Below are 25,828 nucleotides of genomic sequence, written 5' to 3' on the forward strand. Positions count from 1 at the left end.
AACAAGAGTAGATAATCCCTCCCCATCCTGCTCCTCTTGTCATTAGACTACAGGCGGGCAGCAGCCCCCATCCAGCCCAGAGCCTAGCAAGCATCTACCCCACCTTGGGCTGTAGCGGCTGCCTGAGTGCTGTGCTCTTCCTCGCTCTGTCAAGACAGTTGAAGGGTCCCCTCCAGGATGCCTTCCCTGACCACTGGCTGGGGACAAGGCTCCTTCTCTGAGCTTCCACAGGCCCAGTGCAGTCCTCTGCCCCAGCCCCCACAGCACTGAGTTGCCTGCTGTTTGGGACCCGGCTGGAGTCTGTTCAATCCTGGGTCCGCAGAGCTGGGCATGGGGCCCAGTCACGTGCAGCTTGGTAGCCATTTGCTGAACAAAGGAGTGAGTGAATGAATGGATGTTCACAATCTCCTTTCATCCCTTGTCTGCCAGTATGCCATATGTTAGTGATGGGCTTAGGGTGGGTCTCAGGCATAAATCCTGAAGGGCTCATAATGGGATTGTGTAGGCAAGGGAAATGGGGGGCTGCCCTGCGATTATGATCCACCAGAGAGATTATCCCCAGCTTGGGGCCAGCACATCAGCCCCGGGCCAAACAACCCCCTGACTGCAACAAATCCCCCATAGCCAAGTCCAACTGCTCACAGGGAAGTGGGGGTCCTGAGAGGACGACCTGCCTGAGGTCGCATGGAACACTAGCGGCCAGCTGAATCAGAACGCAGGCCCCTAACTCCAGTCCTCTTTCCTTGATGTATTTATTCATGTCTTTAATGCATGCCCACTCCATGCCATGCCGAGTCCACAGAAGGAAATCAGAATCACTCCCCAGCCTCAAGCTGCTCCTGGTGTGGTAGGAGGGCAGGACGGAGACAGACTGAGACACTTTAGTACAAGTGGACCCAAGAAAACAGGAGCCAGGGTGGCTGCATTGGTACCATAGGCGAGAGGATGGGGATGTGCTATCTTTTATTAGAGGAGGAAGGGATCACTTCTAGCTAGGAGAGTCAGGAAGGATGTCCTGGAGGAGGGGGCATTTGAGTGGTTCTTGGGAGGATGAGGAGGATTTGGAGATGAGGCAGATATCCCAGGCAGTGAGACAGCAGCAGCCAACAGGGAGGCTGGCAAGTGTGGGCACAGTGTGGTCAGAGCTCAGGTCAAATCAGAGAAACAGTGATATGGGGGATATAGATCGCACTCAGGAGGGGGGTGTGGCCTTGAGTGCCAGGCCAAGTGGGACAGAGGGAAAGGTGGGGTCCAGTATGATTCATCCAGGAGAATTTGCTGGCTGTCTAAAAAGGGAGAACTCCTTAAATCTGAGAACATCTAAGTGTACTGGGAGAGACCCTAAAGTGGTATTTGCGAGAGCAAACACCTGGGACCAACCTAAGAAGGCCAATGCAGAATTAGATCAGGACTCAGGGCCTGGGTGGCTCAGTGGGTTGGGCCTCTGCCTTTGGTTCGGGTGATGGTCTTGGGGTCCTGGGATTGAGCCCTGCGTCGGGCTCTCTGCTCAGCAGGGAGCCTGCTTCCCCTTCTCTCTCTGCCTACCTCTGTCTACTTGTGATTTCTGTCAAATAAATAAAATTAAAAGAAAAAAAGAATTAGATCGGGACTCAGGCCCCTAATTTATCAATGCAGAATTAGATTAAAAGTTACAGCATACCCACGCAATGGCATTCTAAGCAGCCATTAGGAGCGACAGTGTCATTGGAAAGATGTTCTTATTGAAGGTTAGGTGGAAAAAGCAAGGTCTGAGCTAGTCTGTAGCCCTGTGGGGAGCCCCAGAGTCTCCTCTGACAGAGGCCCCTCTCCAGGATTGGGGTCCAGATGCCCTGCACAGACATGCTTGGGGGATTGTGCACAAGAGGCGTGTTCATGACCATCAGATCGCAGAAAGGGGCAAAGGGCTCCTCGGAAGGCCACCCTGAAGAAGACGAGGTCTAACACAAAGGTGGTTCCAACTCAGGAACCACCAGGATATGGGAAGGGAGGGAGTATAGATTCTAGGTACAGCAAGAGAGGCCCCAACCCAGGGGCTCTGGAAAGGATAGGGCTGATGGATAACATGGGAAGAATTCCATCCCCTGGCCTCCAACGAGTTCCCCTCTGGAACCTCCAAACTGGAAGGGTTTTCCTGCTGACTGGAGAGGGGAGGCAGGAGCTCTCAGGGAGGGAGCCGCTGGTAAAAGATGACGGAGCCTCCAGGTTGGTGACCATGGGGGTTGGCAGAGGCAAAGGAGACCGGGAGCTCAGTAGGAGGAAAGCCTGGACCCCTCATGCACGTGGGCCACTCCAGGGACTCATGTTAACAAGAAAGCAAGTTCAAGGTCCCGCCTGTGACCAGAGTGGGCTCCTCTGAGGTCTCAGGCTTTTGGGCCAAGCTGTTAAAGTGACCTTTATGAGAACCTATAAGCTGGGGTAGGGTTGTGAGGACTCGCATGGATATGCACAGAAAAAAACCTACTAGCAAGAGAGATTTTACAGTAGCTTTCTTTGGGAGGTGGGATTATGGGTGATTTTCATTCTGTTGTATTGATTATCTGTGTTCTCTATTATTTCTAGAATGAGCTTGTCTTATTGGTGTGATGGAAAACACAGTCCCTGGAGTACCAGGTAGCCACAGAAACCATAATTTATCTGGACCTTAAATGTCCCCATACACCTGAATATCAACCTCGTTTGATCCTTAAAAAACATTCTAAGTCGGTGCTGCCCTATGGAATCACAAGGTAGGCTACAATTGTAAAATTTTTAATTTTCTAGTAGTCACATTTTAAGTAAAAAAAAAGTAAAGTTCATTTTTTTGTGAAATTCATTTTAATAATACTTTATTTAACCCAGTCTATCTAAAATACTATCATTTCAGTACGTAACCAATATAAAAATGTTTACCTTCAGGTAAACAGGTGTTAAAATTTTAAATTAATTTCTTAAAAAAGTTAAACTCTTCAGTTGCACATTTCAAGGGTTCAGTAGCCCATTTATGACTAGTGACTATCGTATTGGACTGTGCAGTTGGAGTTACAGAGAAGGAAAATAGAGCTCGGGGAGGGGGAGATAATTGGCCAAGCCACCCTGCTGGGAAGCTGTGGAGTCAAGACTGGAACATGGGTTTCTGATTCAGAACCCTGCGGGGCTTCCCCTGCTCCTAGTGCCTCTCCGCTGTACCAAGCTGGTTTAACTCCTGTGGAAGAAAAGTGTCTTCCAGTTTTGGCTGACCATGATTGGAATGTAAGGGAGCTCATGTCATGCCTCTACAGTTCAACTCTCAGAGTTGACGACTTGTCCCTTGATGGATTTGTGGTGGTGAGCCCCCCAGTCTTTGGAGGTATCCAAGTGGAGCCTGGATGACCAGCCACCTGCTCAGATGCTTGATCAAGGCTTCTAGACTGAGGGGGAGATTCTGTGAGGATGACCCTTCTGGCACATAATTTGCAGTGACGGGAGAAAAGGTAACCTTGTCTCACCTACTCCCAGTCTGGTTAGGCGCTCCTTGGAACCCCCGTGGTCCTTCAGGGCCCTGGGGAAGAGCCTTAGGGAGCTGAGAGCTGGGTGGTATGGCTGCCACCCAGAGCCAAGGGATTGTGGATGAAGAGATTGCAGTGACTGGGGAGCCCAGCCAGTTTCAATCTGGGAACTGCTCCACTTGCAGGGGTTGGGGGAAGGGAGGCAGCAGCTGCTGGGCTTCTCATGGAGGGCAAAAGAGGCTGTTTACTGGCCATCACCTGGTTCTAGCACCAGCTGCTGAGGTGGGGATCATGCCCACCTGACCCCGGGAGCCACCACTGCTGCTGTGCCCTGCGCTGGGGACAGTGGACAGAACACCTGGACTGTTGGCCACTCCCCACCCCCATCCCATTTGAAGTCCTTGGTGGCTCTCCACTGCCCTCAGAACTTTGCACCCTCCTTCATGGCCTTGGGTCCAGTGTGGCCTGACTCAGTCTCAGCTCCTCGCCTGTACTCCAGCCACCCTGGTCTCCCTGCTGCTCCCTGAACCACCTTTGCACGGTCATTCCTTCAGCCTGGAACTCTCTATCTTTCCACCCACACACATTTCCCCAACCCCGCCCATTTCCACCTGCGTTTTCTACAGCCAGCCTAGATGTCATTTCTTCTGGGAAGCCTTCCTTGAGGTGCCGCCTCACGCTCCGCCCAAGGGAACACTGTGCTTCCCAGTTAGTTAGGGGCCACTCTACTGGTATGCCCACCTCTGAATCTCCAGAGCCCAGCCAGTAAGCTGGCAGGGCATGAGTGTTGGGAAAGCAGGGAATTCCAGAGGAACCCAGTCCCCTTGCCACTGCCCCTCCTGCTTCCCTTTCCTGTCCCTTTCTACTGCTGCTCACCTGTCCAGTTTCCACTCTGGCACCACCTCCCTCAGAAGGCCCCTTTGAGCCCACCTGGCTGGGCGAGGAAGTTCCCGCCTGCTCCCACTCATATCCCTCAACAGCTGGGAGCCCTCGTCAAGTTCCCAACCTCTGTGTGCCTCAGTTTCCACAGGAGGATCAAACGGAGGTAATGACGGCTCATGGTGAGGGGTAATCTAGGTTTAGCGCGGTGGCTGGTACATCATAAATATTCAGTACGTTCCAGTTATTAGCGTTTGCTCTAGCCTGTTGTCACCCCTTCTGAGACTGCCTGCCCCGGTGGACTGTGAGCTCCTCCAGGGAAGGGCTGGATCGGGGTCAGTGCAGGTCCCCAGAGCCCAGGGCCTGGCCTGGTCTGGGTACAGGTTTGTTGAGTGTGTGATGTTAAACCAGGATGCTATTCTAGAGAGATTGCTAAAAGGTCAACTTAGCTCTGATGACCGTAGGCACCCAGTGTGGGTTCCCTGCGAGCAAGTCCCCTAGACCAGCTTTGGCCCTTTGCCAGGTTTAGGGGACTCCCCCAGCACTGTGTCTGTGTGACGTTGGCACTGGAACTTTTGGGAACAGATGGGAACTTCTGGGAGGGACTGTCTCAGGCAGTGTCCTCTCCCAGGGGAAGAGAATCTGAGAGGGTCCCTGGAGGTGTGATCCAGCGCTCTTCTTTCAGCCTCCCCTTCCTGGTCATTTTTATCAATGGCTTGGCCAAGGCCACTGAGAGCCTGTGGATCAGATTTGGGGAGGACAGGAAGCTGGGAGGCATGGCTAACGTATGGGACGAGGAAGTTGGGACGACGCAGACCCCAGCAGGCTGGGACCTCGGGCCAGTTCTGACCTGATAAAACTGAGCACGGACATATGTTGGGCCAGACCTGGCTTCCACAACTGGGGAGATCACAGATTTTGGGGTGGGGGTGGGGGGCTGAGCCACAGCAGCAGCACATGGGAAGGGACTTCAGGGTTGGTTTGCTGCCAGCCGGCTGAATCATGTAGGGAATGGGGCTGCTGAAGGGCCAGTGGGCCCTCCGCCTGTGGGGCCAGAAGCCTGGGAGCTTATGGACGAGTCCATGGATGCGCGCTGACATTGAGACTCACCGGGAAAAGGACAGGGAACAGAGGTGTGTGCCTTGCTGCTGAGGAAGGTGGTGGTGACGGAGTTGTGGGCCTGGGGAACCAGTTGGGGGGGTGGGATCTGCGGAGCAGGGAGCAGAGCAAACCTGTGGAATTCTGGGATTTGGCGGGGGAGGTGGTTGTGGCAAGTGACAGGGAAGTTCTCAGCTCAGCACCAAGAATAACATTCTGCCCTGGAAGGAACCACCTTGAGAAGTAGGGAATTCCCAGTGACTGTAGGTGTGCAGGCAACTTGCGATGGCCACCCAATAAGGAGATTCAAAGCCTGGTTTACTAGCATGACAACACCCAGAGTCACAACATCCCAGCGCTAGGATGTTTGGGACAGGAAGGAGCCCAGAGCCCCATGGCCAAGGCCCCAGGTTCTGGCCTCAGCTGACCCAGTCAGGGAGGCTCCCCCAAGCCGGCCCCTGGATGCATCTGCAGAGAGTCCACCAGAAAGGCGGCTGGAAGGAGGCATCTGGGGGTCCACAAGAATCCCTTTAGCCCTTCCAAGCATCATGGTTTGCATTCTCCCTGGAGCAGATGACAGACCCAGCAGCTGACAGCAAGTGCCACGTTAGCGCCGCGTTCCTCTTCCCAGATGGCTCTGCCACACCCCCTGCTTCTCGCCAGCTTTCTAAGACCTGAGGCAGGATGCCCAGACTCCCACTTGGCTAAAGTCAGGGTCATCTGGTCCCAGTATCCCTTACCCAGGGCACATGTTTCTGTACCGCCTTTGCTTGCACACTTCAGAGGACAGAGAACTCACTACGTTATGTCAGCCCCTCCATATGAGCTAGCTATGCTTATTAGAAAGTCCTTCCCAGTGCCAGAATAAAATCCACATTCAGGAAGAGAATTCCTCATTCTGGGCTCAGCCCTGCCCTCTGCAAACCAAACCAAAGCTCTTTGGTTCCACTGTAGATGTTGTGGGGCTCAGAGTACAGAGTGGGGGTGGGAAAGGAGGAGGGCTGGATTGGGGAGCGGGCACAGGGCTAGGCATGGGTCTAGCGGGACACCACAGCCTTGCCATCCCCAACTGCCCTCTGAAGGTCCCTCCTTCCCAGCAGACCACTGGGCACCAGAACAATGCTTCATTGGGTCTTGCAGATAACAAGCTCACAACTAATGTGCACATAACCAGCTTGAACAGAATCGAAAGTAGTAGCTGGAGGAGCCACAGCTGCAGCCCTCAGAGCTCACGGTCTGACCATCGACCATTCTATTCACCTAGTCACCTTCTACCAGGAGGGCAATAAGGGTCTCGTCCAGTTCCTAACTCTGTGAGAGCTGAACTCCTACCACTTTCTTTCTTTCCCCCAAGGCCCTCCTCCTTCCCGCGGAGGGCCACTCTGCTCTACAGTGGCAGACGGTCGTTGTCTCTGCCATGAGGAACAGTGTCCTTAGGATGTCTGGTTATGGCCAGTGTCCCCATGTCATGGTTAGAACCCCCTCGCCCCCAGAGCTGAAAGGAACATGGGTCTCCTGCCTCCTCTCCCTCCGCCAACAGGGTTCCTGCTGTCTCTCCACTGAGGGCTCAGGCTAGGCTGCCCAAGTGAGACTCTCTCCTGCTCAAATGAGACCTTCCAGGGCAGTGGCTCCTGACAGACAAGGGCAGTGGAGCTTTTCACAACGTCCCCTGCCTCCCCAAAGGAGGCAACACAGGACCTTGGGTTCCGGCTGTGATGGGGAGAGGCCAGAAGCAGGGCCTAGCCCAGCCTGGGAATCTAGGCTTCCCGGAGGAGGTGGCTACTGAATGGAGCCTTGCAGGATGAGGAGGAGTTCTCTACCTGGATGGGGGAAAGAAGGAGCATGGGAGTCCATGAGGGGTGATAAAACTGGGGAGGTTTGCAGAGTCACCAGCTGCTGGTCTGACCCCACCCGCAGCCCACAGCTGGGCCATGTTCTCCATTCTGATGAGTAAGGCCATCAGCTGACTGGGCAAGAGGGCCAAGGACAGATCCCAGGGTTCCCATCAGAGAGGTCAGCAGAGCTTTGCTAAGAGAGGCTGCCCCATGACTTGGGTGGCAGAGCCAACATGTCAGCGGCCTATTCCTCCTGCCTCCCTCCCGCTCACAGCGAGCTGGGGAGCCCGGTGCCATCGCCCCCGGCACACTGGCTCCCCAACCAGACTTGCATTGGCCGCGCCACCCAGGACCTTCTCCAATAAGTCAGGACGTGGGTGTTTGGGTGTTTTCTGCCAAGCTAGAGTTCCTCAGGAAGGGGGAGAAGGGAGTGTTAGGTTTCTCTGGCCAAACATGATTTCCTGATTCTAAGAAAAATCAGTTTAAAATTCTTACAAGAAAGAAAGGAAAACAGCACACACCCAGGAAGGCACAAGCACACACAGACGTACACACTCTACACACGCGTGAAGACACACACCACACGGTCCTGCGTGGACCCACATATGCACTTGGATTTCTTTGCTTTGATGTGAAGCTTACAAAACATTGTGCCGTGTTCAGCATCGGTGAATCACAAACACATGGATTCGGTTTCCCCTGAATGATGCCTGGTTTAAGAAACTGAAGAATGAGGGGAGAGGAGGGTTTGGCAGAGAGCAAGTGGAGAATTGGAGGCCCTCACTGGCTCCAGATGCTGGTCCGACCCACCCCTTCTTCCCGGTGTCGCTTGTCTGGGGATGTGTGAAAACAAGACGCAGTTGACTTCCTGAGCTCAGAAGCAAACCCCAGCCCGTTTGGGGCCTTGACGGGCCCCCAATAAATAAAAAAAAGCACCTGCCGGGAACGGCTTTGTCACTTGGCTGACTGCATCATGTTTCTTTTATGGCTGAGGCCAGGCACGTGGTAAATAACAGAGCTCATAACTCCAGAGTTGTGGGACACAGTGATGCCCCAAAAGGACATCCAGCAGCATCCTAAGTGTCGAGTGAAAGGAGAGGGGTTTTGCAAACTCTGCTCCGTCTAAGTGAAAGACGAAAACAAATTTATGGAGACGGGGGGTGGGGTGCCACGTGGACAATTCTTACGACATCACATTGAATGAAAAAGAAAGAAAAAAAAAACACACACAGACTTATTTTTGTGGAAGTAACAGTCTCCTCCGAGAACTCAAAGGAAGAGGAAGTTGCCAGTACCCTTTGGGATAAACTATAAATTAAAAGCAAAAGTGATCAGAGTAGTGACAGGTGCTATAACTGAGAGAAAATGGGAAAGGAAGGCCCCCAAGGCTCCAAAGGCTTGACTTTTCTAGTGGAAGAGGATTAGCATGGGCTTAGTCAGCCCTGGGGCACGGAGAAGAGAGCTGAGAGCAGCAGAGCACTCAGGACACACCCAAGCAGCACCCATGGGAGGTGGACCATAGTTCAAGGACAGGACTGTTCTGCAGCAGGTCCTAACCATCCGACTATTCCTGCGCCAGTATACTGGGAGGCAGGATTTTCTAAATTCTGTCTGAGGCTTCCATGTGCATAGGTAGAGACAGCTAGTTTCCTTGCAACCATTTTCATTATTAGAAAACATTTTCAGGGGTGCCTGGGTGGCTCAGTCAGTTAAGGGTCTGCCTTCAGCTCAGGTCATCATTACGGGGTTCTGGGGTTGAGCCCCATATTGGGCTCCCTGCTCTTCCTCTCCCTCTGCTGCTCCCCCTGCTTGTGCCCTCACTCTCTTTCTCAAATAAGTAAATAAAATCTTTTAAAAAAACAGAAAACATTTTCAAATGGCAAATACAAGGTAAGAAGGCACATTTAGTCCAGGGGAAAGGAGAGACTTCTGTGGTTTGATGGACACACCTTAAGACCTGGGACCTTAAGATCTGCATGCAGAGTTATGAAAAGTGCCTCAGTTTGCATGAGAGGCTCAGGGGCCTTCTGAGAGAAAAGAGACTAAGATCCCACTCCCTGGTCCCTGTAATTTGAAGTTAGGGTCAGGGTATACTATGGTACCTATGACCAAGATCTGCTGGCACTAAAAGCCCCCAGGGCTAACCCAACAGGAGGGAAACGGGATCAGAGCTCAATTCCAAGGAACCAAGCTCAGGGCATGACTGAGGCTGCTTCAAGAACAATGACAGGGTACTTCCAGCATCTAGGAGCCAGAGCAGGGGTCCTATGCTGACTTGAACCAGACCATGCAGCACCTGTGGGATCCCCAACTGGTAAGCCTGCAGGGAAAAATGCCCTGGCCAGAGACTGTGTGCACCTGTGCAATTGTGTTTATCTCTGTGAATGAATAAACTGTCATTTTGTCTGTTTCATTGTCCCTTGCCAGCATCCAAGGACTGGCCTCACCAGCTCAGGGGCTCAGATGAGGGTGAACTTCTGAGTCAGTCAGCCAAGGACTACGCCCTGAGCCTGGTGATTCACTACTAAGAAGGATAAGAGCAAAGATAACAGTGGCAGAATTCGGATTGTGGGATGACAGGAGGATTATTTTTCTCGATTCCCTAAAAGGTTTATGATTATAGAATTTTTTAAAGTACAAAAACATCTTTAAAAGGCAACTCCAAAGCATCCTCCAAGGGTCAGTTCAAATGTTGGTCACGAAACTCCCCTGAATTCTGCCCCAGCTGCTCCTCCACTGCTCTTTACTCATTTAATACGCATTTATTAGATACCTACGACAGAGCAGGCCCTGTGATGTCTTGTAAGAGACAGAGGAATTCGTTTTCTTCAGAATTCTTTTTATGATAAGAGCGTTGTCCCTCAATGAGCCACGTGGACCAGACATGAGCAGCACCTCCACCCCACCCCACTCCAGGAACAGGGCAGGAGTCGAGGCGGCTTTTGAAAGCCAAGGAGGACAGGAGTTCTGGCAGGTCTTAGAATAGGGGGAGAGAGAAGGAAGGTGGGGAGAGAGAAGGAAAGAGGTGGATACACCCTATGTTGACCCCCCCCACCCCCGCACCATGATCCACACCCTTGTATCATCTCTCTGCTTAAGGGTGGTTGGGATCCGTGACTTGCTTCTATCTAAGAGGACATGGCAAAGGTGATGGGACATCACCCCCATGATTATGTTATGTGAGACTGTCTTAGAAGACTGGAGAGTGAGGGATCCTCCTCTTGGCCTTGATGAAGCCAAAAGCCATGTTGGGAATCACCTTTGAAGAGAGCCAGAAGGCGGGGAACTGCTGGTAGCCTCTAGGACCTGAGGATGGCCTGCAGCTGACAGCTATTAAGAAGCTGGGTCCTCAGACAAATAGCCACAAGGAAATGACTTCTGCCAGTGACCCGGATGAACTTGGAAATAGATGCTTCCCTGGCTCTGCCTTCAGATGAGAACACAGCTCTGCAAATGCTTCGACTGCAGCCTCATGAGACCCTGAGCAGAGGATCCAGCTGAGCTATGCCTGGGCTCCTGACCCCTGGAAAGTGGTAGATAATTAATGGCTAAGTTTGTGGTACTTGTTCCCAAGTAACAGATAACTAATATACACAGAGAGAGAACCAAGAGATGGCCGAAGGGCTTACACTTCTCAATATGGTCCTTCCCTGTGATCTTGCCCCTAACTGTCAGTGAAATTACTAAATTTATGCACTCTTCGAAGCAAGGGATCTGTGTGTGAACGGGAGACTGGCAAAGGCTGTCCCCTGACTAGTTGCAGGAATGTGAAGGCAGAGGAAAGCAAGAGGCACTAGGAATGCCTGGAGGCTGAGGCGATCGTGACAACCATCTCACCTGGAATGACTCTGGGCATGGGTGACACGTGAGTGTCACGTGGACACACATGGTGCCTTGTCTGTGTGCCTGCTGAGGCTGCCACGAACACAGGTGTGCAGGTGTATCCATGTTCCCAAGTGCGCCCGAGCCCAGAGAGGCTTCCCAGAGGAAGTGATGAGGACAGGTGCTGAATAAAAGCATGAAGAAGGAAGAGGTCACTCAAGGGGGTTGCCTGCTGAGAGCTCAAACCAAGGTGGAGGGTTTCAGGAAACATCTCTGGGCTTCAGAGAAGCCTGGGGAAGCTTTCATGAGTCAGAAAAAACAGGTGACATTCATCCTGTAACAGGGGCTCTGCTGGGTGCTCCAAGGACATTATCTTATTTCATTCTCAGAAGGGAGGTGGGTGTTCTCCCCATTATACAGGGCAGGTTACTAAGGTTCAGATGCGGAGAGACTTGGTCAGGTTCAGACCTCCAGTGAGTGACTCCAAAGCCCCAGCTGCTCCCTGGCAGTCTCCTGCAGGTTCTCAGCCACGCCGGCCAGTACCCAGGGCCCGCCGCCCTCTCTGTGAAGTACGAAGCCACAACTGGCCAATGGCAGCTTGCACTCAGCTGGGCCGTGGCATGCCCATCTGAGGAGGGGGCTCAGGCCAGGTGTTGGCTTGGAGTGGATTCAGCAGTAGGAGTGGCTAGTCCAGACAGGAATGATGATTTATTTCTTTGTCACTACTATGTGAAAAAAAAGGTGGTCTGTACTCTGTCATGTGGTATGCCAGCAGTGACTGTGAATTCATTTCACAGACAGTACTGAGTACTTCTGGGGTACGAGCAGCATCCACGGGGGAGACAGGTCATCGTCGATAGTTATCAATAAATGAAGATCTGGGAGAACTTCAGACAGAACCTTGAGTTAGATCTTGAACACAGTGAGGGAACTTTAATTAGGAAGAGGAGAGGGCATTCGTGGAAGGAGGAACGACCTGAGCAAAGGCATGAAGGAAGAAAAGCACATGGCATGCTTAGGGACTAAGGAGGAAACCTGCCTGGTTGCAGGGACTTGGCGAAGGGACAGGGTGGCAGTGCTCCTGGGAAAGAGGTGGGAACATCTGGCATCATGGATGCTAGGCTTTGGGGCCCAGAATTGCGGGTTATTGGAACTGGAAGCAAATGTGCCTTAATCCTTATCCTTTCACTGCCCTAGAGCAATTATTTATTTGAGAGAGAGATGGGGGGAGAGCACAGAGGGAGAGGGAGAAGCAGACTCCCCGCTGAGCAGAGAGCTGGATGTGGGGAGCTCTATCCCAGGCCCCTGCCCTGGAGCAGTTACCAGGCAGAACAAGCCCTGTCTCCTGGGGGTACAGCGCAGAGCCCCTGGGGCCTGCAGAGCAGCAGCCCTCTGCCACGCTCTTTAGCTCTCCGGCCAGAAGGCTTGATCCCCAGACAGGAGGGTTTTTTGTGTTGTTTTGTTTAACCACTCGAACACACGTGGAATTTTAAAGCAAACCCCTGCTTGTTCCCCTTTGGCAGTTCCGGTTTAGTCAGCCCAGCGTGAAGCCTGACATCTGAATGGTCAGAGCAGCTCTGCTGATTTTGCTCTGTCCTAAGCAATGACCCCCCCACACACACACACCAGCATGGCTGCCCCCTGAGGACTCGGATCACCAACCCTGAACTGGCCAGGAGCAAGAGCTCAGGGGGCTGTGGGCGCCCGATCGCAGAGCAGCTGAAGCCAGAGGAAGACATGTTCAGGGATGGAGGGGCTGGGGCTTAGAAATGTGTCAATTTTATCCCCCAAGAAGGTTTAATTCTCCCTGAGTAGGAAACTGTGAAAGCACTTCCGTTTTTCAGTGACACAACCGCTCTGCACCAGCCCAAACTGTATAATAAACAAAGGAAATGTGTGAAAACACACTGGCTTTTCTCAAGTTAATACCACATTCCGTTCCCAGCGCAGAGAATGCACTTTTGTCTAGTGGAGAAAGACTGGGCCTCTGACAGCCAGGATTTGGAGAGCTGGACAGGCCCTTAGTCACTAGGTAAGCTGGGTAAACCAAGGCCCACAGTGAGGGTACCTTAGTTAAGATCACGTGATAATCTGTGGAAGAAGCAGGTCACTGACCCAGGCCTCTGATTCTGATTCCAGGGCTTTTTTTTTTTTTTTTTTTAAAGTAGTTTCCACACCCAGTGTGGAGCCTACCATGGGGCTTGAACCCACAACCCTGAGATGAAGACCTGAGCTGAGTCAAGAGTCTGTCACTCAACCAATCAGCCACCCAGCACCCCTGACTCCAGGACTTTTTGACAAGTTAAGTGACTTGCCAAGGTCACAGAGCCAGGCAATGGCAGGGCCAGGGCAGGAACCCAGCTCTGTGTGAGTCCACGCCCATGCTAGGGCTTCTGCCTCTGAGGTGTTTGGGTTCTGAGTAAGACTCGACGCCCGGGCAGTAAGGAATGTCAGTGGTCAAGGTCGGTAAAGCTGCCTAGCAGAAGTCCCACGCTTTATATTATAATAAAACTGGGGAAAGGGGAGGAAAAAAGAGAATCCTGTGCTTTCTCCACCAACACACTTGTTCAGCTGTCCTGTAACCTTGTGTTTTCTCATCTGTCTCCCTCCCAGGCTATGAGCTCCTCGGCGACTGACACTCAGGCGTCTCTGTATCCGCAGTGCCCACATCAGGGAAAAGTACCCTGAGCCCACGGGGCATGATTGTTGAATTCCTTCGAGAATTCACCTGACAGGTGTTAAGGAGTACCCACTCTGTGCCAGGCACTTGGTTAGGTGGAGAGTACGACCTCCGCAGAATCCAATATCTGCCTCTACAGCATTTGCAGCCCTTTCGGGAATTAAAGAAACACGGGGCCATGTGAGTCCAAACAGGATGACAACGTATGGTAAGTGCCGTGCATGGAAAGGAGTGGGGCTTGGTGAGACCCAGCGAAGGTGCTGCTGGGGGGATGGGTGGGGCAGGCCCTTCTGAGGCAGGGACGTGGAAATGGCGATCTAAAGGAAGAGAAGGAGGAAGAGATGTAGGGTGCGAGGAAGCGAGTTGCAGGCAGGAGGAACAGCCTTGTGGAGACCCTGAGATGGGGGAGGGGTTGGTCTGGTCTACAAGGCCCGTGGGACTGGAGTGAGTGGGGCCTGGATGAAGTGGGGTGCTGGCAGGGGTGGATCGGGCAAGGCCTTGGAGATCAGGGGAAGAGTGAAAGGGTTTGTTGGAAATGCCGTGGCAGCCATGGATGGTTTTTGGGTTAATGGATAGCACAGCCCAGGTGGCTTTTCAGGAGGTGGTTCTGACCACGGGGTGTGGAACAGGTGGGAGGGGAACAGGAACGAAAGCAGGGAGCCTGGTGAGGTGACCGTGGAGTCTGGACCTGTGCATTGGGGAGGAAGCTGGGTTGGATTTGGGGGAGAAGAACCAGCCGCAGTCACTGACGGACAGGCTGGTGGTGGGAGTGGGAAGGGAATAATTAGCAGGGAGGCGTGAAGAACTGGGTGATTGGAGCTGCCGTTTATGGACCAGCAGAAAGCAGAAGGAAATGGTTTGTGGGGTAAAATCACGGGCTGGCTGCACAGATTTGAGACACGTGTTAAGCATCCGGAGGCGATGTCAAATAGGTAATTTTTTTTTTTAAAGATTTTATGTATTTATTTGACAGAGATCACAGGTAGGCAGAGAGGCAGGCAGAGAGAGAGAGAGGAGGAAGCAGGTTCCCTGCTGAGCAGAGAGCCCGATGTGGGGCTCGATCCCAGGACCCTGGGATCATGACCTGAGCCGAAGGCAGAGGCTTTAACCCACTGAGCCACCCAGGCGCCCCTTCAAATAGGTAATTTGAGTGTGGGGGTCAGATGAGAGGCCTGGGTGTACTTGGGAGTGTCGGGCTTGCAGGGGTACATCAAAGCCACAAGGATGGACGAGAGAAGCTTTGAGAAGCAGAGGAAGAGAGCCTGGGATGGAGGGGCAGAGAACAGGCAACAGCTGGGAGGAGGAATTCCAGAGGGAAAGGGGGATCAGCTGCTCTGTCAAGTGCATCAGCTGCGTGGAGAGAGGTCATGCAGAGCCGGAACTGAGTGACCTTGGATTAAGCAACATGGAAGCTACTGGTGACCTTCACTGACTCAGTGAGTAACTCAAAAGATGCATAAAGAGGAGACAACAGCTAGAGTGGATTGAGGAGTCAGGGAAAACTGTGGATTGAGGTGTTAAGGAAAGCTTTTAGAGGGAGGGAGGCAGCCTTTCTGCAAGATCCTTGGGAGGCTGAGTTCTGAGAGACCTAAATGCTGTCTGTAGGAGACTGAACTGAACTTGACAAAGCCCCTCCCCAACCCTGATGCGGGAGCAGAGGGTACAGCTGGAGGGAAAGGTGGGGAGGAGCTGGCTCTGCTCAGTAGTGGGGAATCTGATGACCTTGCCCTAGGAGACAGAACCCACTACCCCCAACCAACACACACAGGGGACTCAGAGACGTATGTTCACATCCCTCCATGCACAGAAGTCCTGGGAGGTGAGGATTCCAAACCCACAGCCTCAGAGCAAAGAAGGGCTCTCAGGCACCACCTGGAGCCGCCAGCTCATTACACAGAGAGGGGCAAGGTCTGGCTCTAAGTCACCCAGCATGTCAGTGATAGGGGATAGGTGATCTCCACTGATTTCCAGTGGCCCTCCCCCAGTGAGTCAAGCGTGACTTCTTTAGCCCGGCACACAAGGTCTTTCCTGCTTGAGCAAGAACCCAGCCCCTCCCCAAAATCTAGCACACACAAGCATGCGTAGCCAGGGGCAGTCCTCGCAATCACCCTTTAGAGTAGTTGTTAAGGTTCTCATTTTGCAGACAAGGAAACTGAAGCTCAGAGGAGTCTGGGCACCTGTCCTAGTTTGCCCATCTGAGCCTGGTTATCATCTCACGAGTGTCTCCAAAGTTGTCTTTCCCCTATGCTCTGCTGCATTCACCATAAACAGCCTCTCTGGGAAGCCGTCCCCGAACTCCCAGGCCCTGAGTCACCTGGGAGTGGGGTCACGTCCCCCGACACCAAATCACTTGTTTAAGTCACAAAAAAGTCCATTGAATGGGCCTGAAATCAGTGGTGCCCCTGATGCCCCAGGCCCCAGCAGCCCGGGCCACCACCTAATGACCACAGGGACCCCACAGGCACGCTATTCCCAGGGCCCATTGACCCAGGCCAGCCACCCACAGCAGGAGTGTGCCCCCCGCATTGGCACAGGACCCTCTCCCCTCCCAGCCCCAACCGCCCAAACCCCTGCCCCTTCCTCACCTGGAGACCACCAGTGGTAGGATCAGCATCTTCAGCATCCGCATCAGGAGCTCCCCAGGAAACTGGAAGTAACTAATTTCCTGAAAATACAGCAAGAGCAGGGGTTATAGAAGGCTGCTTACAGTCTCCGAGCACTGTTTCACCCGTGCACTCCTGGGGAGCACAAGGACACGGAGGAAGTGACGGCTGGGGAGCCACAGATTTGGATTCTAATCTTGACCTCCTGTAACTAGCTGTGTGGCCTTAAGCAAGTTACTCAGCCTCTCTGAGTTTTTCTCATCTTTACATAAGGGTTGCAGTCTCTTGGTAGGAGCCTTTGGAGGCTTCAGTGTGAGGAGGCACGGAAAGCACCTGGCAGATGGGATGGGAGTAAAGGCTCTGTAATGGCGGTAAGTGGCAGGTCTCCCTGACGTCTGCTCGGTCCACCCGCCTGTTCGAGGTGTACGTGTGTCTCCTGCAGCAGATGGTCAGTGGCAGGAGGGCAGGGCTGGAGACCATTCACACATTTACTCAGCCCAAGCTGGGCAGGCCTCATGCTGGGCACCCCAGAATGAATGCAGCCCCGCTCCTGCACCCAAGATTGCTCAGCCCAGTGTGTGAGGAGACTGACTCAGAGACAGAGCACGGCCTTCTTGAGTCTGTGCCTCCTCCTGCAAGGGGGTACACCCATGGGTGCAGTTCCCCCCAATACCACACCAGGTCCCTGCCAGCAAACCTGCTATGCACACATGGAAAATGCTGAAGGAGAGCACATCGGCTGGAGTGGGTGGGACGCCACTCAATAAAGAGCCCCTACCCGCAAAGTTCTTGGCATTCAACTTCCGCACAGGTTCATCCTACCCATGGGGCCTTGGATTGGGGGGCCAAGTCTGTGTCCCCCTCCCTCATCAGCTGTCTCCAGAGTCACAGGACCAGAACCTGACAGTGAAGTAGAAGGGCCCCTAAGCCCAGTTGACTTTAAATTTCAGATGAACAACAACTGAAATACAAATTTAACTGAGTGTGTGGTTTTTAAAGTTTTTAAATTTAATTTAACTCAGTTTTGCTATTTCTGGCAAACCTAGCTTGAGGCTACTTTTCCGAGGGTAATGTTGTGAGTGAGGCTGGTACAGGGACTTTCAAGCACCATCCAAGTTAAATTTTTGTACTTGCAACCCTCTTTCTCTCCCTCCTTTCTCCCTCTCTCCCTCCGTCCCTCCCTCCCTTCCTTCCACCGAAGCTAAACACTTGGTTAATGGTTTGATGCTTTGGAAAGCCCCAACTCATATAATTTTGGTGCTGAGAAGGGGTTTTAAAGATCTTCTAGTTCAACTGAGCTAAAAGACAGGGAGGACTTAGCGGTGACAGTGCAGGCCCAGAAATCAGGCCTCCTTTCCTGTTCTATCCTTTCCAGTGCTCCAGAAATCTTTATGAAATAAGGGTGAATGGGAGAGAAACTTTTGAGTCCTTACATGAGCAAAAATACCTTTATCCTACCCTTACCTCGGATAGTAGTCTGGCCGTATATAAGATTCTTAGTTTGAAAGAATTTTCCCTCCAAATTTCAAAGGCATTTCCCTTTGTCTTCTGGATTCCAGTGCAGTGTATGTTTGGAGCCATTCTTCCTATCCCTTAGTGGAGACTTGTTTCATTCCCTCAGAACCACTGAAGGATTTTCTGTTAATTTCCAGTTTTCTATAACCTTCATGGTGATGTACCACCGCCTGAGATTTTCTTCTTTCTTTTAAAAAAAAAATTCATAGTGCTATGCATACATTTCAATTCTGAGAACTTTCTTACAGGCTCTGTGAAATTTTCTCTCCATTTTTTCTGTTAGCTCTCTCAAAACCTCATACATACTAGAGAGGTAGATGTTGGACATCTCCAATTTTCTTCTATTTCCATCTCGTTTTGTTTTACTTTCTGGGAGATTTCTGCAACTTTATCCTAGCTACTGACATGTTTGTCTTGCCTCATCGATTTTTAATTTCTAAAAATTCTTTCTTCTCGGATTGTTCCTTTTTGCATCCTGTTCTGTTTTACGGTCACTGTATCTTCTCTTACATCTCTGAAGAACTTAAGATTTTAAAATTTTTCTTCTATTTCCTGCATTGTCTCTGCTTCATTAGAGACCCTCTTTTCTGTTTCTTTAGTACCTGTCTTTCTGTTACAAGCTTTGACTTTGGCTTTCTCCTCGTATGTAAGTGTGAGGCACTGAACTTACGTGTGCATGAATGGAAATCGTCAGGTGATGGCTCCTTGAGGACAGGTGATGGGTGACAGTCTGGTTTGTTTACTCTGGATAGGGTGGGATGGGGGAGGAGATCTTTTTTCTGAGGCTCAGTGAGAAGTCTCTTCTGACCTCCACTAGGGGCTGAGGGTGTGCCTAAGCCCAGCTGATGGCAGTCTTACAGGGATCCCACACTGCAGTGCAGATACCCAGTCATTTGCGGGACACATGTGCTTCATCACCTCCCCTCCCCCAACCCACACAGGTGGACCGATTTCCCTGCCAGGCTTCTCTGTGAGACACAAGCAGGTGGAGATGGGTGGATGAGGAGTGCCCTGATCACATGGACTGGAGCAGACTGACGGGCTTAACTGCTCCAGTTACAAAATTTCAACCAATGCCCCTGATTTCACCTCCTGGCTTCACCTGGTCTCCTGCAGCTCTTTGCACTTTCAAGTGCAGAAACTTTCTGGAGTTTTCCAAGCCAAACTGACATGGCATCTACTTCTCTAGACACAGGCTTTAGCTTTCTGTGCTCTCCTAAGTGAGATCATTCAACTCTATCCACTTGCCATCTTGCCTAATTTATGGTACTCCCTCAACTTCTTTTCTCAGTTGTCTCCTTTTATGTTCTCTTGGGAGCTTTTATCTTTTTAAAAATCCCATAAGTATAATTTTAGTGGAATTCCAGGAAAGAAAGGAAAATGGATGCAACTGTAAATTTACCATGGTTTAACTGGAATTCTCAAAATAATCTCTATTTTTATTCATTTATTTATTTTTGGAGAGTCAGAGAGAGCATGCATGCACGAGCACGGGAGGGGGAGGGACAGAGGGAGAGAGAGAGAGAGAATCCCAAGCAGGCTCACATGGGGCTTGATCTTAAAACCCCGAGATCATGACCTGAGCTGAAGTCAAGAGTTAGACACTTAACTGACTGAGCCTCCCGGGGGCCCCTCAAAATGATCTATATTTTTTCATGAGCTACTAGTTCCAAAAATCTGTGCTTTTGTAAGTTCTTTTCACAAGTAGGACATGCTTCCATTTTGCAAATTGTTTATGACTTTTGCCTGTTGCATAAGCTTGCAAAATAAGAAGGGTTTAGTTTCTGAGTCACAGGCGGAGATCATAGAAACAACTCCTGGATTTCCAAGTAGCATGCTGAGAAAGTCAACTCCTGCCAAGTAACTTCTCTAAGACTCCACAGCCTTTCTTCGGTTTATCTGGCAGGTTAATCCAGACCGGAACACATTTGCACTTCCAAGCAGATGGGGCAGGCAGCTTTGGCAAGGGAGGCCCCAGATGAGCTTGGCTTTTAGTAAAAAGCATTCCAATTTGTTTTCACAAAATAATCTTCCTGCAGGAAATGTATTTGTTGTTGCTCAGGGAAATTAAAGAAAGTAGATTGCAGACTGTTTGCGTTGTTGCCTGTTTAATTCAGCAAAGAGGCAAGGGCTCGCTCTGCGACAAGCCTGAGCTAGACTCACATTTTGGCTCATGAAAGCCCATGTGATGTTCAGCAAGTCAAAATCTGCTGGGAGCTCCAGACACCTGCACAAAAGGCTCCGGAGCGGGACAGCCGGCAGCTGGTTACAGGGGAAGGCTGAGTGTGATGTGAGCGAGGGAGAAGAGGATTATTTCAGATGGGGGCAGGAATGGGAGAATTTTTGTAAGGTATGGAATATGAGATGACTCTCGACACAGGTAGGCCTTGGACAGGCAGATAAGGGAGGGAGGAGTCAAGTACCAGCTACTCAGCCCTGCTGTAGGCCAGGCACCACTGAGTCCTTGTTTATGCTCCTGACAGTTCCAGTAGACATGTGGTGCCCCCACCCCGGACAAGGAAAACGAGGTCCGGAAAGGAGATAGGATTTTGCCAAAGGCCACACAGCCGCTTATGAGTAGAGACCAAGTTCAAGGCTCTGAAAAGCCTCCAGAGTCTAAGTCTCTTTCTTAATATCTGAGAGTGGCTTAACAGTGTTAGCCTTGAAATAGGGGCTCAGTTTTCAGGGAGGGGGTGTTTCCCTTTTCACGGAAGATGAAGTCTGACGCTTAAGCCCCAGGTAGGTCATCTTCAGTGTTGGGGAGCTGCAGGAAGAGGAGTCTTGTGAAACAGAGGATCTTCCAGAAGCCCATTGACAAAGACTCTCTCCTCAAAGAGACATGACACTGGCCACCTGGGGCCCTCATTTTGGCCAGGCCTCATTCTTAGGTCTTGTCTTTGGCCTGCCTGGCTCAGTTAGAGCAAAAATCCTGCTATGTTCATTTAGTGAGAATGCCCCCTCTCTACCTTCGGCAAGAATCCCTCTACCCTCCCCGTCTCCTCTTAGCAATGCTCTCTCAGTTGGCCCCTCACTATGTTCCCTGTCTCTAAGCCCCAGCTATTTTGTTGTATTCAGACTTGAGCCTGATCTCTCTCCCCTAGTCCATGGTCTTGACACCTATCCCAGTAGTCCTGAATGAAGTCTCCCTTACTGTTTTAACAAGGGTCAGAATCATGTTTTCTCCAGTGCCATACGAGTGTCCCTCCCTGTCCTGTGGGAGGTGGGTGCTGAGAGGGAAAGGGGCCCTTGCTCAGACAAGGCATCGCCACCCTTGTGGTTACACAGGCCAGAAACCCGGGGGCCTGTGCTGCTTCCCAGCCCCATAGCCAATGCACCCCCACATCCTGAGGGTTCCTTTTCTGGAAACAGGTCCCACATGGGCCCCGTTCATCCTGCTGTCAGGTCTCACCCCTGTAAATACCTCCTCGCCTGACCCCTGCCTGGCCCACGACTTCCTCATCCTGCACTCAGCACCAGAGTGATCTCTCCAAACTGAGATCTGATCATTTCACTCCCCTGCCCAAAGCCTTGCACGGTGGGGCCAGGCCCCTGAGGGCCCCTGGGCTCCAGCCCTTGCCTCACAGGGTACATCCCCCCACTGCCATGAATGGTCTGCTCCACACATGCCCAGGTCTTTTATGGCCCCGAGTCTTGCTCCAGCTCTTCTTTCTGCTCGGGATACCCTTCCTGGTCTCTCTCCATCTGAGCTACTGTGGGAGGTGTTCTCTGATGCCTGCTTTGCGGTCTTCCAAGACCCCGTTCTCCCAGCTCCCATGCCTCTTCACCCTGTGCTTATTCTAATGAGATGCCCTGGCCTCTTGCTCACCCGGTGATGCTGTCTGTAACTACTTCCCCTGCCATTTTACCAGCTCTCACTCTAACCCCACAGTGTTTCATCACACCCATGCTACAGATAAGAAGACTGAGACTCATAGAGGCAAAGTGACTCCTCCACTCTCATGTCACCAGGGAGCCACGGAGTGGGACTGTGATTCCCAGATCCCTCAGGCCCACATACTCCTCCTTGGCAGGGACCCTGAGAAGCTCTGGGTGGCTGACCTGTGGTGAGAGGCGACGGGTCCTCAGGAAGAAGCCGAGAAGGCAGCCCACGGTGACGGACAGCACAGACAGGATGAGTAGTCCATTTCTCTTGCACACGTCCTTCCCTCGTGCCAGGATGGCACCTGGCACCATGGTGAGCCCAGCCTGCTGGCCCGGGGCACGGTACCATTCCATGCACGTGAAGCCAGCCGGGGTCACAGGGTCCCAGCCAGGGGCTCTGGCTGCTTGGCAGGCCGGGGGAGCAGTTGCTAAGCACCGGTCACCAGCCCCACGGCCATGGCCTGCATGGCTGCCCCAGAGGGAAGCCACAATCCTATTACCGGCTACATCATTAGGAGCCAGAAACAGATTAGGGCCTGGGAAATTAGAGCAAGCCACGTGGTCTGGGGTTTTGGACCTCAAAGCCAAGTGCACCTCTTTTTTTTTTTTTTTAATTTTATTTTTTATAAACATATAATATATTTTTATCCCCAGGGGTACAGGTCTGTGAATCGCCAGGTTTACACACTTCACAGCACTCATCATAGCACATACACTCCCCAATGTCCATACCAAGTGCACCTCTTAAACAGGGGAGGGGCCCAGAGATTTGCTTGGTTGGTTTGATTTTTACCCGCACTTTATTCCAGAAAGAGCTGAAGGCAAAGCAATAAGCTACTAGCAGTTAGTAACATTAATTAAGCATTACTGTGTACTAGGCGCTATTCTAGAAGCACATTACTTGCACTAGCACATTTAATCCTAATAACCAGTTCCAAGAAGTAATTACTAGGAGTATCATTTTATAGATGAGGAAACTGAGACAAAGGGCATGCGCTGTGTGCCGGGCCCATTCACTTGCTTGACCTGTGTGAGTTGTAGGGGTCATCGCGACAACCCTAAGATTCCAATGATTGCTTTCCTGAAAGGGAGATCAAGACCCCAGGAATTAGAGTCTTCTGGTCGTGGTCACGGAGCTCGCAGTAGCAGAGTGGAATTCAGGCCTGTGATGGTTTGATTGGCGTCCCAGGGACAGATAGATGGCTTCAGAAGTGCTTAGCAGTATCGTGGGGCCTGTAGGCTCTGAGTCCAGTGCACCTGGGTTCAGACTCGGGGCCTGCCATTCACTGTGACCTGTATCCCTCACTGTTGCTTCAAGCCTGAAGCTGGGACTCTGCAGGCTCTCAGGGCCTGTTATTTTTTAAAATGACACAGCCCAAGGGACCTATTCAAGTCCCAGCTCTGCCATTGACCAGCTGGGTGGTATGACCCTGGGCACTGTGCCTCAGTTTTCCCATTCATAAGACAAACATAATAATGGCACCTGCTTGGTTGGGGCTGGTGCAGCGTCCCATCCCAAGATTCTTTGTGAAAGCAGGGCTGAACCGTGCTGGGTGGAACAGGGGAGAGGGCTGTGAGGATCACTGTCCACATTTAGCAATTTTTTGAGAAAGGTTTCCTGGTTGCTCTTTCTCATGGCCTGGACTGCCCTTTAAAGCTAGAGGGAATTAACTCTAGTCTGTTTCCTGGGGAGTCTGTAATCTCATTAGGGGCAGTCAGGCGGCAGCAGGGAGTGCAGTCTGTCGTAGGGGGGTTGTGCAGGGAGGGAAAGGGCTGCCTCCCCTGACACAGGGAACAAGGAGGACAGTGGAGAGGATGGGGCCGAGGAACTGCGGGGTCCAGGCAGAGGGGGCCGGGTGTAGGCCCTAAGCTACGCACAGAGCTCCCAACTGGGAGGGGACCCTTGGATATTGGTCCCAACATAACCAGCTCTGTGACCTCACCCTCTCTGGGCCTCAGTCTTGCTGGCCTTCGAATGAGAGAAGCAGTGGGTGTGGGGGACCTGGCTGACTCAGTCAGTAGAGCATATGACTCTTGATATCAGGGTTGTGAATTTGAGCCCCAAATTGGGAATGGAGCCTACTGAGAAAATAAGTAAAAAGTCTAAAAAAAAAAAAAAAGAGAGAGAATCAGGCTGAGTGCTTTCTGAGGACCCCTCTGTTCAACAGGCCAAACTTCCGAAGGCCCTGCCCTTTGCTGGTAACTTTGGGGAGTAAGGGTAGAGTGACTTCAGGTCTGTGAGGTATGTTTTCTCCAACTCTGATTCTTAAAATCAAGAATTTTCTGACATGACACTCCAAGGAATGCCTCATTTTCCAGTTAATCAGTTGGTTTAGTTACTGTCTAAAAGAGAAAGTATTCTCTTTTATTTGGATATTTGGATTCGTGTGTGTGTGTGTTTGTTTTTTTTTTTTTTAAAGATTTTATTTGTTTGACAGAGAGATCACAAGTAGGCAGAGAGGCAGGCAGAGAGAGGGGGGGAAGCAGGCTCCCCGCTGAACAGAGAGCCCTATGTGGAGCTTGATCCCAGGACCCTAGGATCATGACCTGAGCCAAAGGCAGAGGCTTTAACCCACTGAGCCACCGAGGTGCCCCTGGATTCGTGTTTTAATCCATGTCCAGGCTTGGCCCTTAGCCACACCACTGATGCAGGTGTGCCTTGCTCTCCATGTCAGCCTCAAGACTCTGACTCCCAAGGTGACCCCACAATGGCTTCTGTCTCCCATCCTTTCCCCTCTGACAGTACCACCCCCTACCTCCCAGACTCCAGGCCTTTCTTTCCTCTGTTCCCATTGTCTTCAACAGGCAAAATTACAACTCATTCAATCAAACGTTTTGTTTTGTTTTGTTTTTAAGATTTTATTTATTTATTTGTCAGAGAGAGAGAGGGAGAGAGAGCAAGCACAGGCAGACAGAATGGCAGGCAGAGGCAGAGGAAGAAGCAGGCTCCCTGATGAGCAAGGAGCCCGATGTGGGACTCGATCCCAGGACGCTGGGATCATGACCTGAGCCGAAGGCAGCTGCTTAACCAACTGAGCCACCCAGGCGTCCCTCAATCAAACGTTTTTACAGCACTTTGTCATGCCACCCGTGCTGGGTACTAGGGACACAGCAACGTGTTGACACAGTACTTGCCTTCAGGAAGCTTGTAAGAAAATTGAGGGGGCTCTAAAAGAAGACCCAATTCACACTCACATGTAAGTGACTGAGAATGAGCTTACTAAGGATATTTGCGAATCAAATCGAAAAGGTCCTAGATAAGAATCCGTTAATAGCTCCCTGTTGCCCACAGACTCAGTTGCCTTACAATGTTACAAGATATGCAAAAATTTTTTTAGTAATTAGAAACAAGTTGGGAAATGCTGGTTGAAACAAAGTTAAGTGGGTTCTTTACTCAAGAACAATTCAAAGTCAGACTGCTCAAGTTCAAATTTTTGGTCTATGTGACCTTGGACAAATCGCTTAGCTTCTCTATAAAATAGGAATAATACCACAGTACCTAGCTGATGGGATTGTGATGTGGGTCAAATACGATGACGCGAGCTAAGTGCTCAGAGCATCGCCTGGTGCCTTGCAGACAGTCACAAGGAGTTACTGTCCGTTTCACTGTTTAGTTTTGCGATACTGACATATGTTGGAGGAAGTCTCTAAGTGCGGATGCAGAACCTCAGCCCCCTTCTGGAGCAGAGACGTCCATGGGTCTAGTGTTTGGGAAACACAACTTTGGAACACTCCAGCCTCTGGGATGAAGTCCTTGCTCCTTAGAGAAGTGTTTGAGGGCCTCGGGCTTGCGTGTGCTCACCTCCCCAGGACATCACCTCCTTGCATCCGACAGACATGGAGCTTTTCGGACACCACCCATGCGAGTCTCTCAGCCCCACACCTCTCTCCGGCCTTCCACCCTGTGCCCACGCTGTTTCCTCTGCCTGGAATGTCCTTCCCTCTGACTCCATAGGCACAGGTCCAGTGCCCCGTCGACTTTGAAGTCTTCCCCGACTCTCTGAGATACAGCATTCCTTCTCTTCCTCCTGCTCAGGCCCTTCTGCCGTC

General features: G+C 51.5%; 1 protein-coding gene across 2 annotated transcripts in view; it reads right to left on the minus strand.

Moving 5' to 3' along the window:
- Window positions 1-22,139, minus strand: part of LOC111143283 (solute carrier family 1 member 7) — a 43,739-nt gene extending 21,600 nt beyond the window's left edge. Inside the window, exons 1-2 of one of the 2 annotated variants that reach the window (XM_022496918.1) lie at window positions 21,956-22,139; window positions 16,364-16,443 (exon numbers count right to left, since the gene is read on the minus strand). In XM_022496918.1, the coding sequence (XP_022352626.1) occupies window positions 16,364-16,443; window positions 21,956-22,132 (257 nt within the window). In that variant the 5' untranslated portion in view covers window positions 22,133-22,139. The remainder of the gene's footprint in view (window positions 1-16,363; window positions 16,444-21,955) is intronic. The other variant, XM_022496919.1, reaches the window with a different exon arrangement.
- Window positions 22,140-25,828: the final 3,689 nt, after the last annotated feature.

This window comes from Enhydra lutris, unplaced genomic scaffold, assembly GCF_002288905.1.
Source record: "Enhydra lutris kenyoni isolate GAN:26980312 unplaced genomic scaffold, ASM228890v2 scaffoldscaffold9, whole genome shotgun sequence".
Classification (NCBI taxonomy): domain Eukaryota; kingdom Metazoa; phylum Chordata; class Mammalia; order Carnivora; family Mustelidae; genus Enhydra; species Enhydra lutris.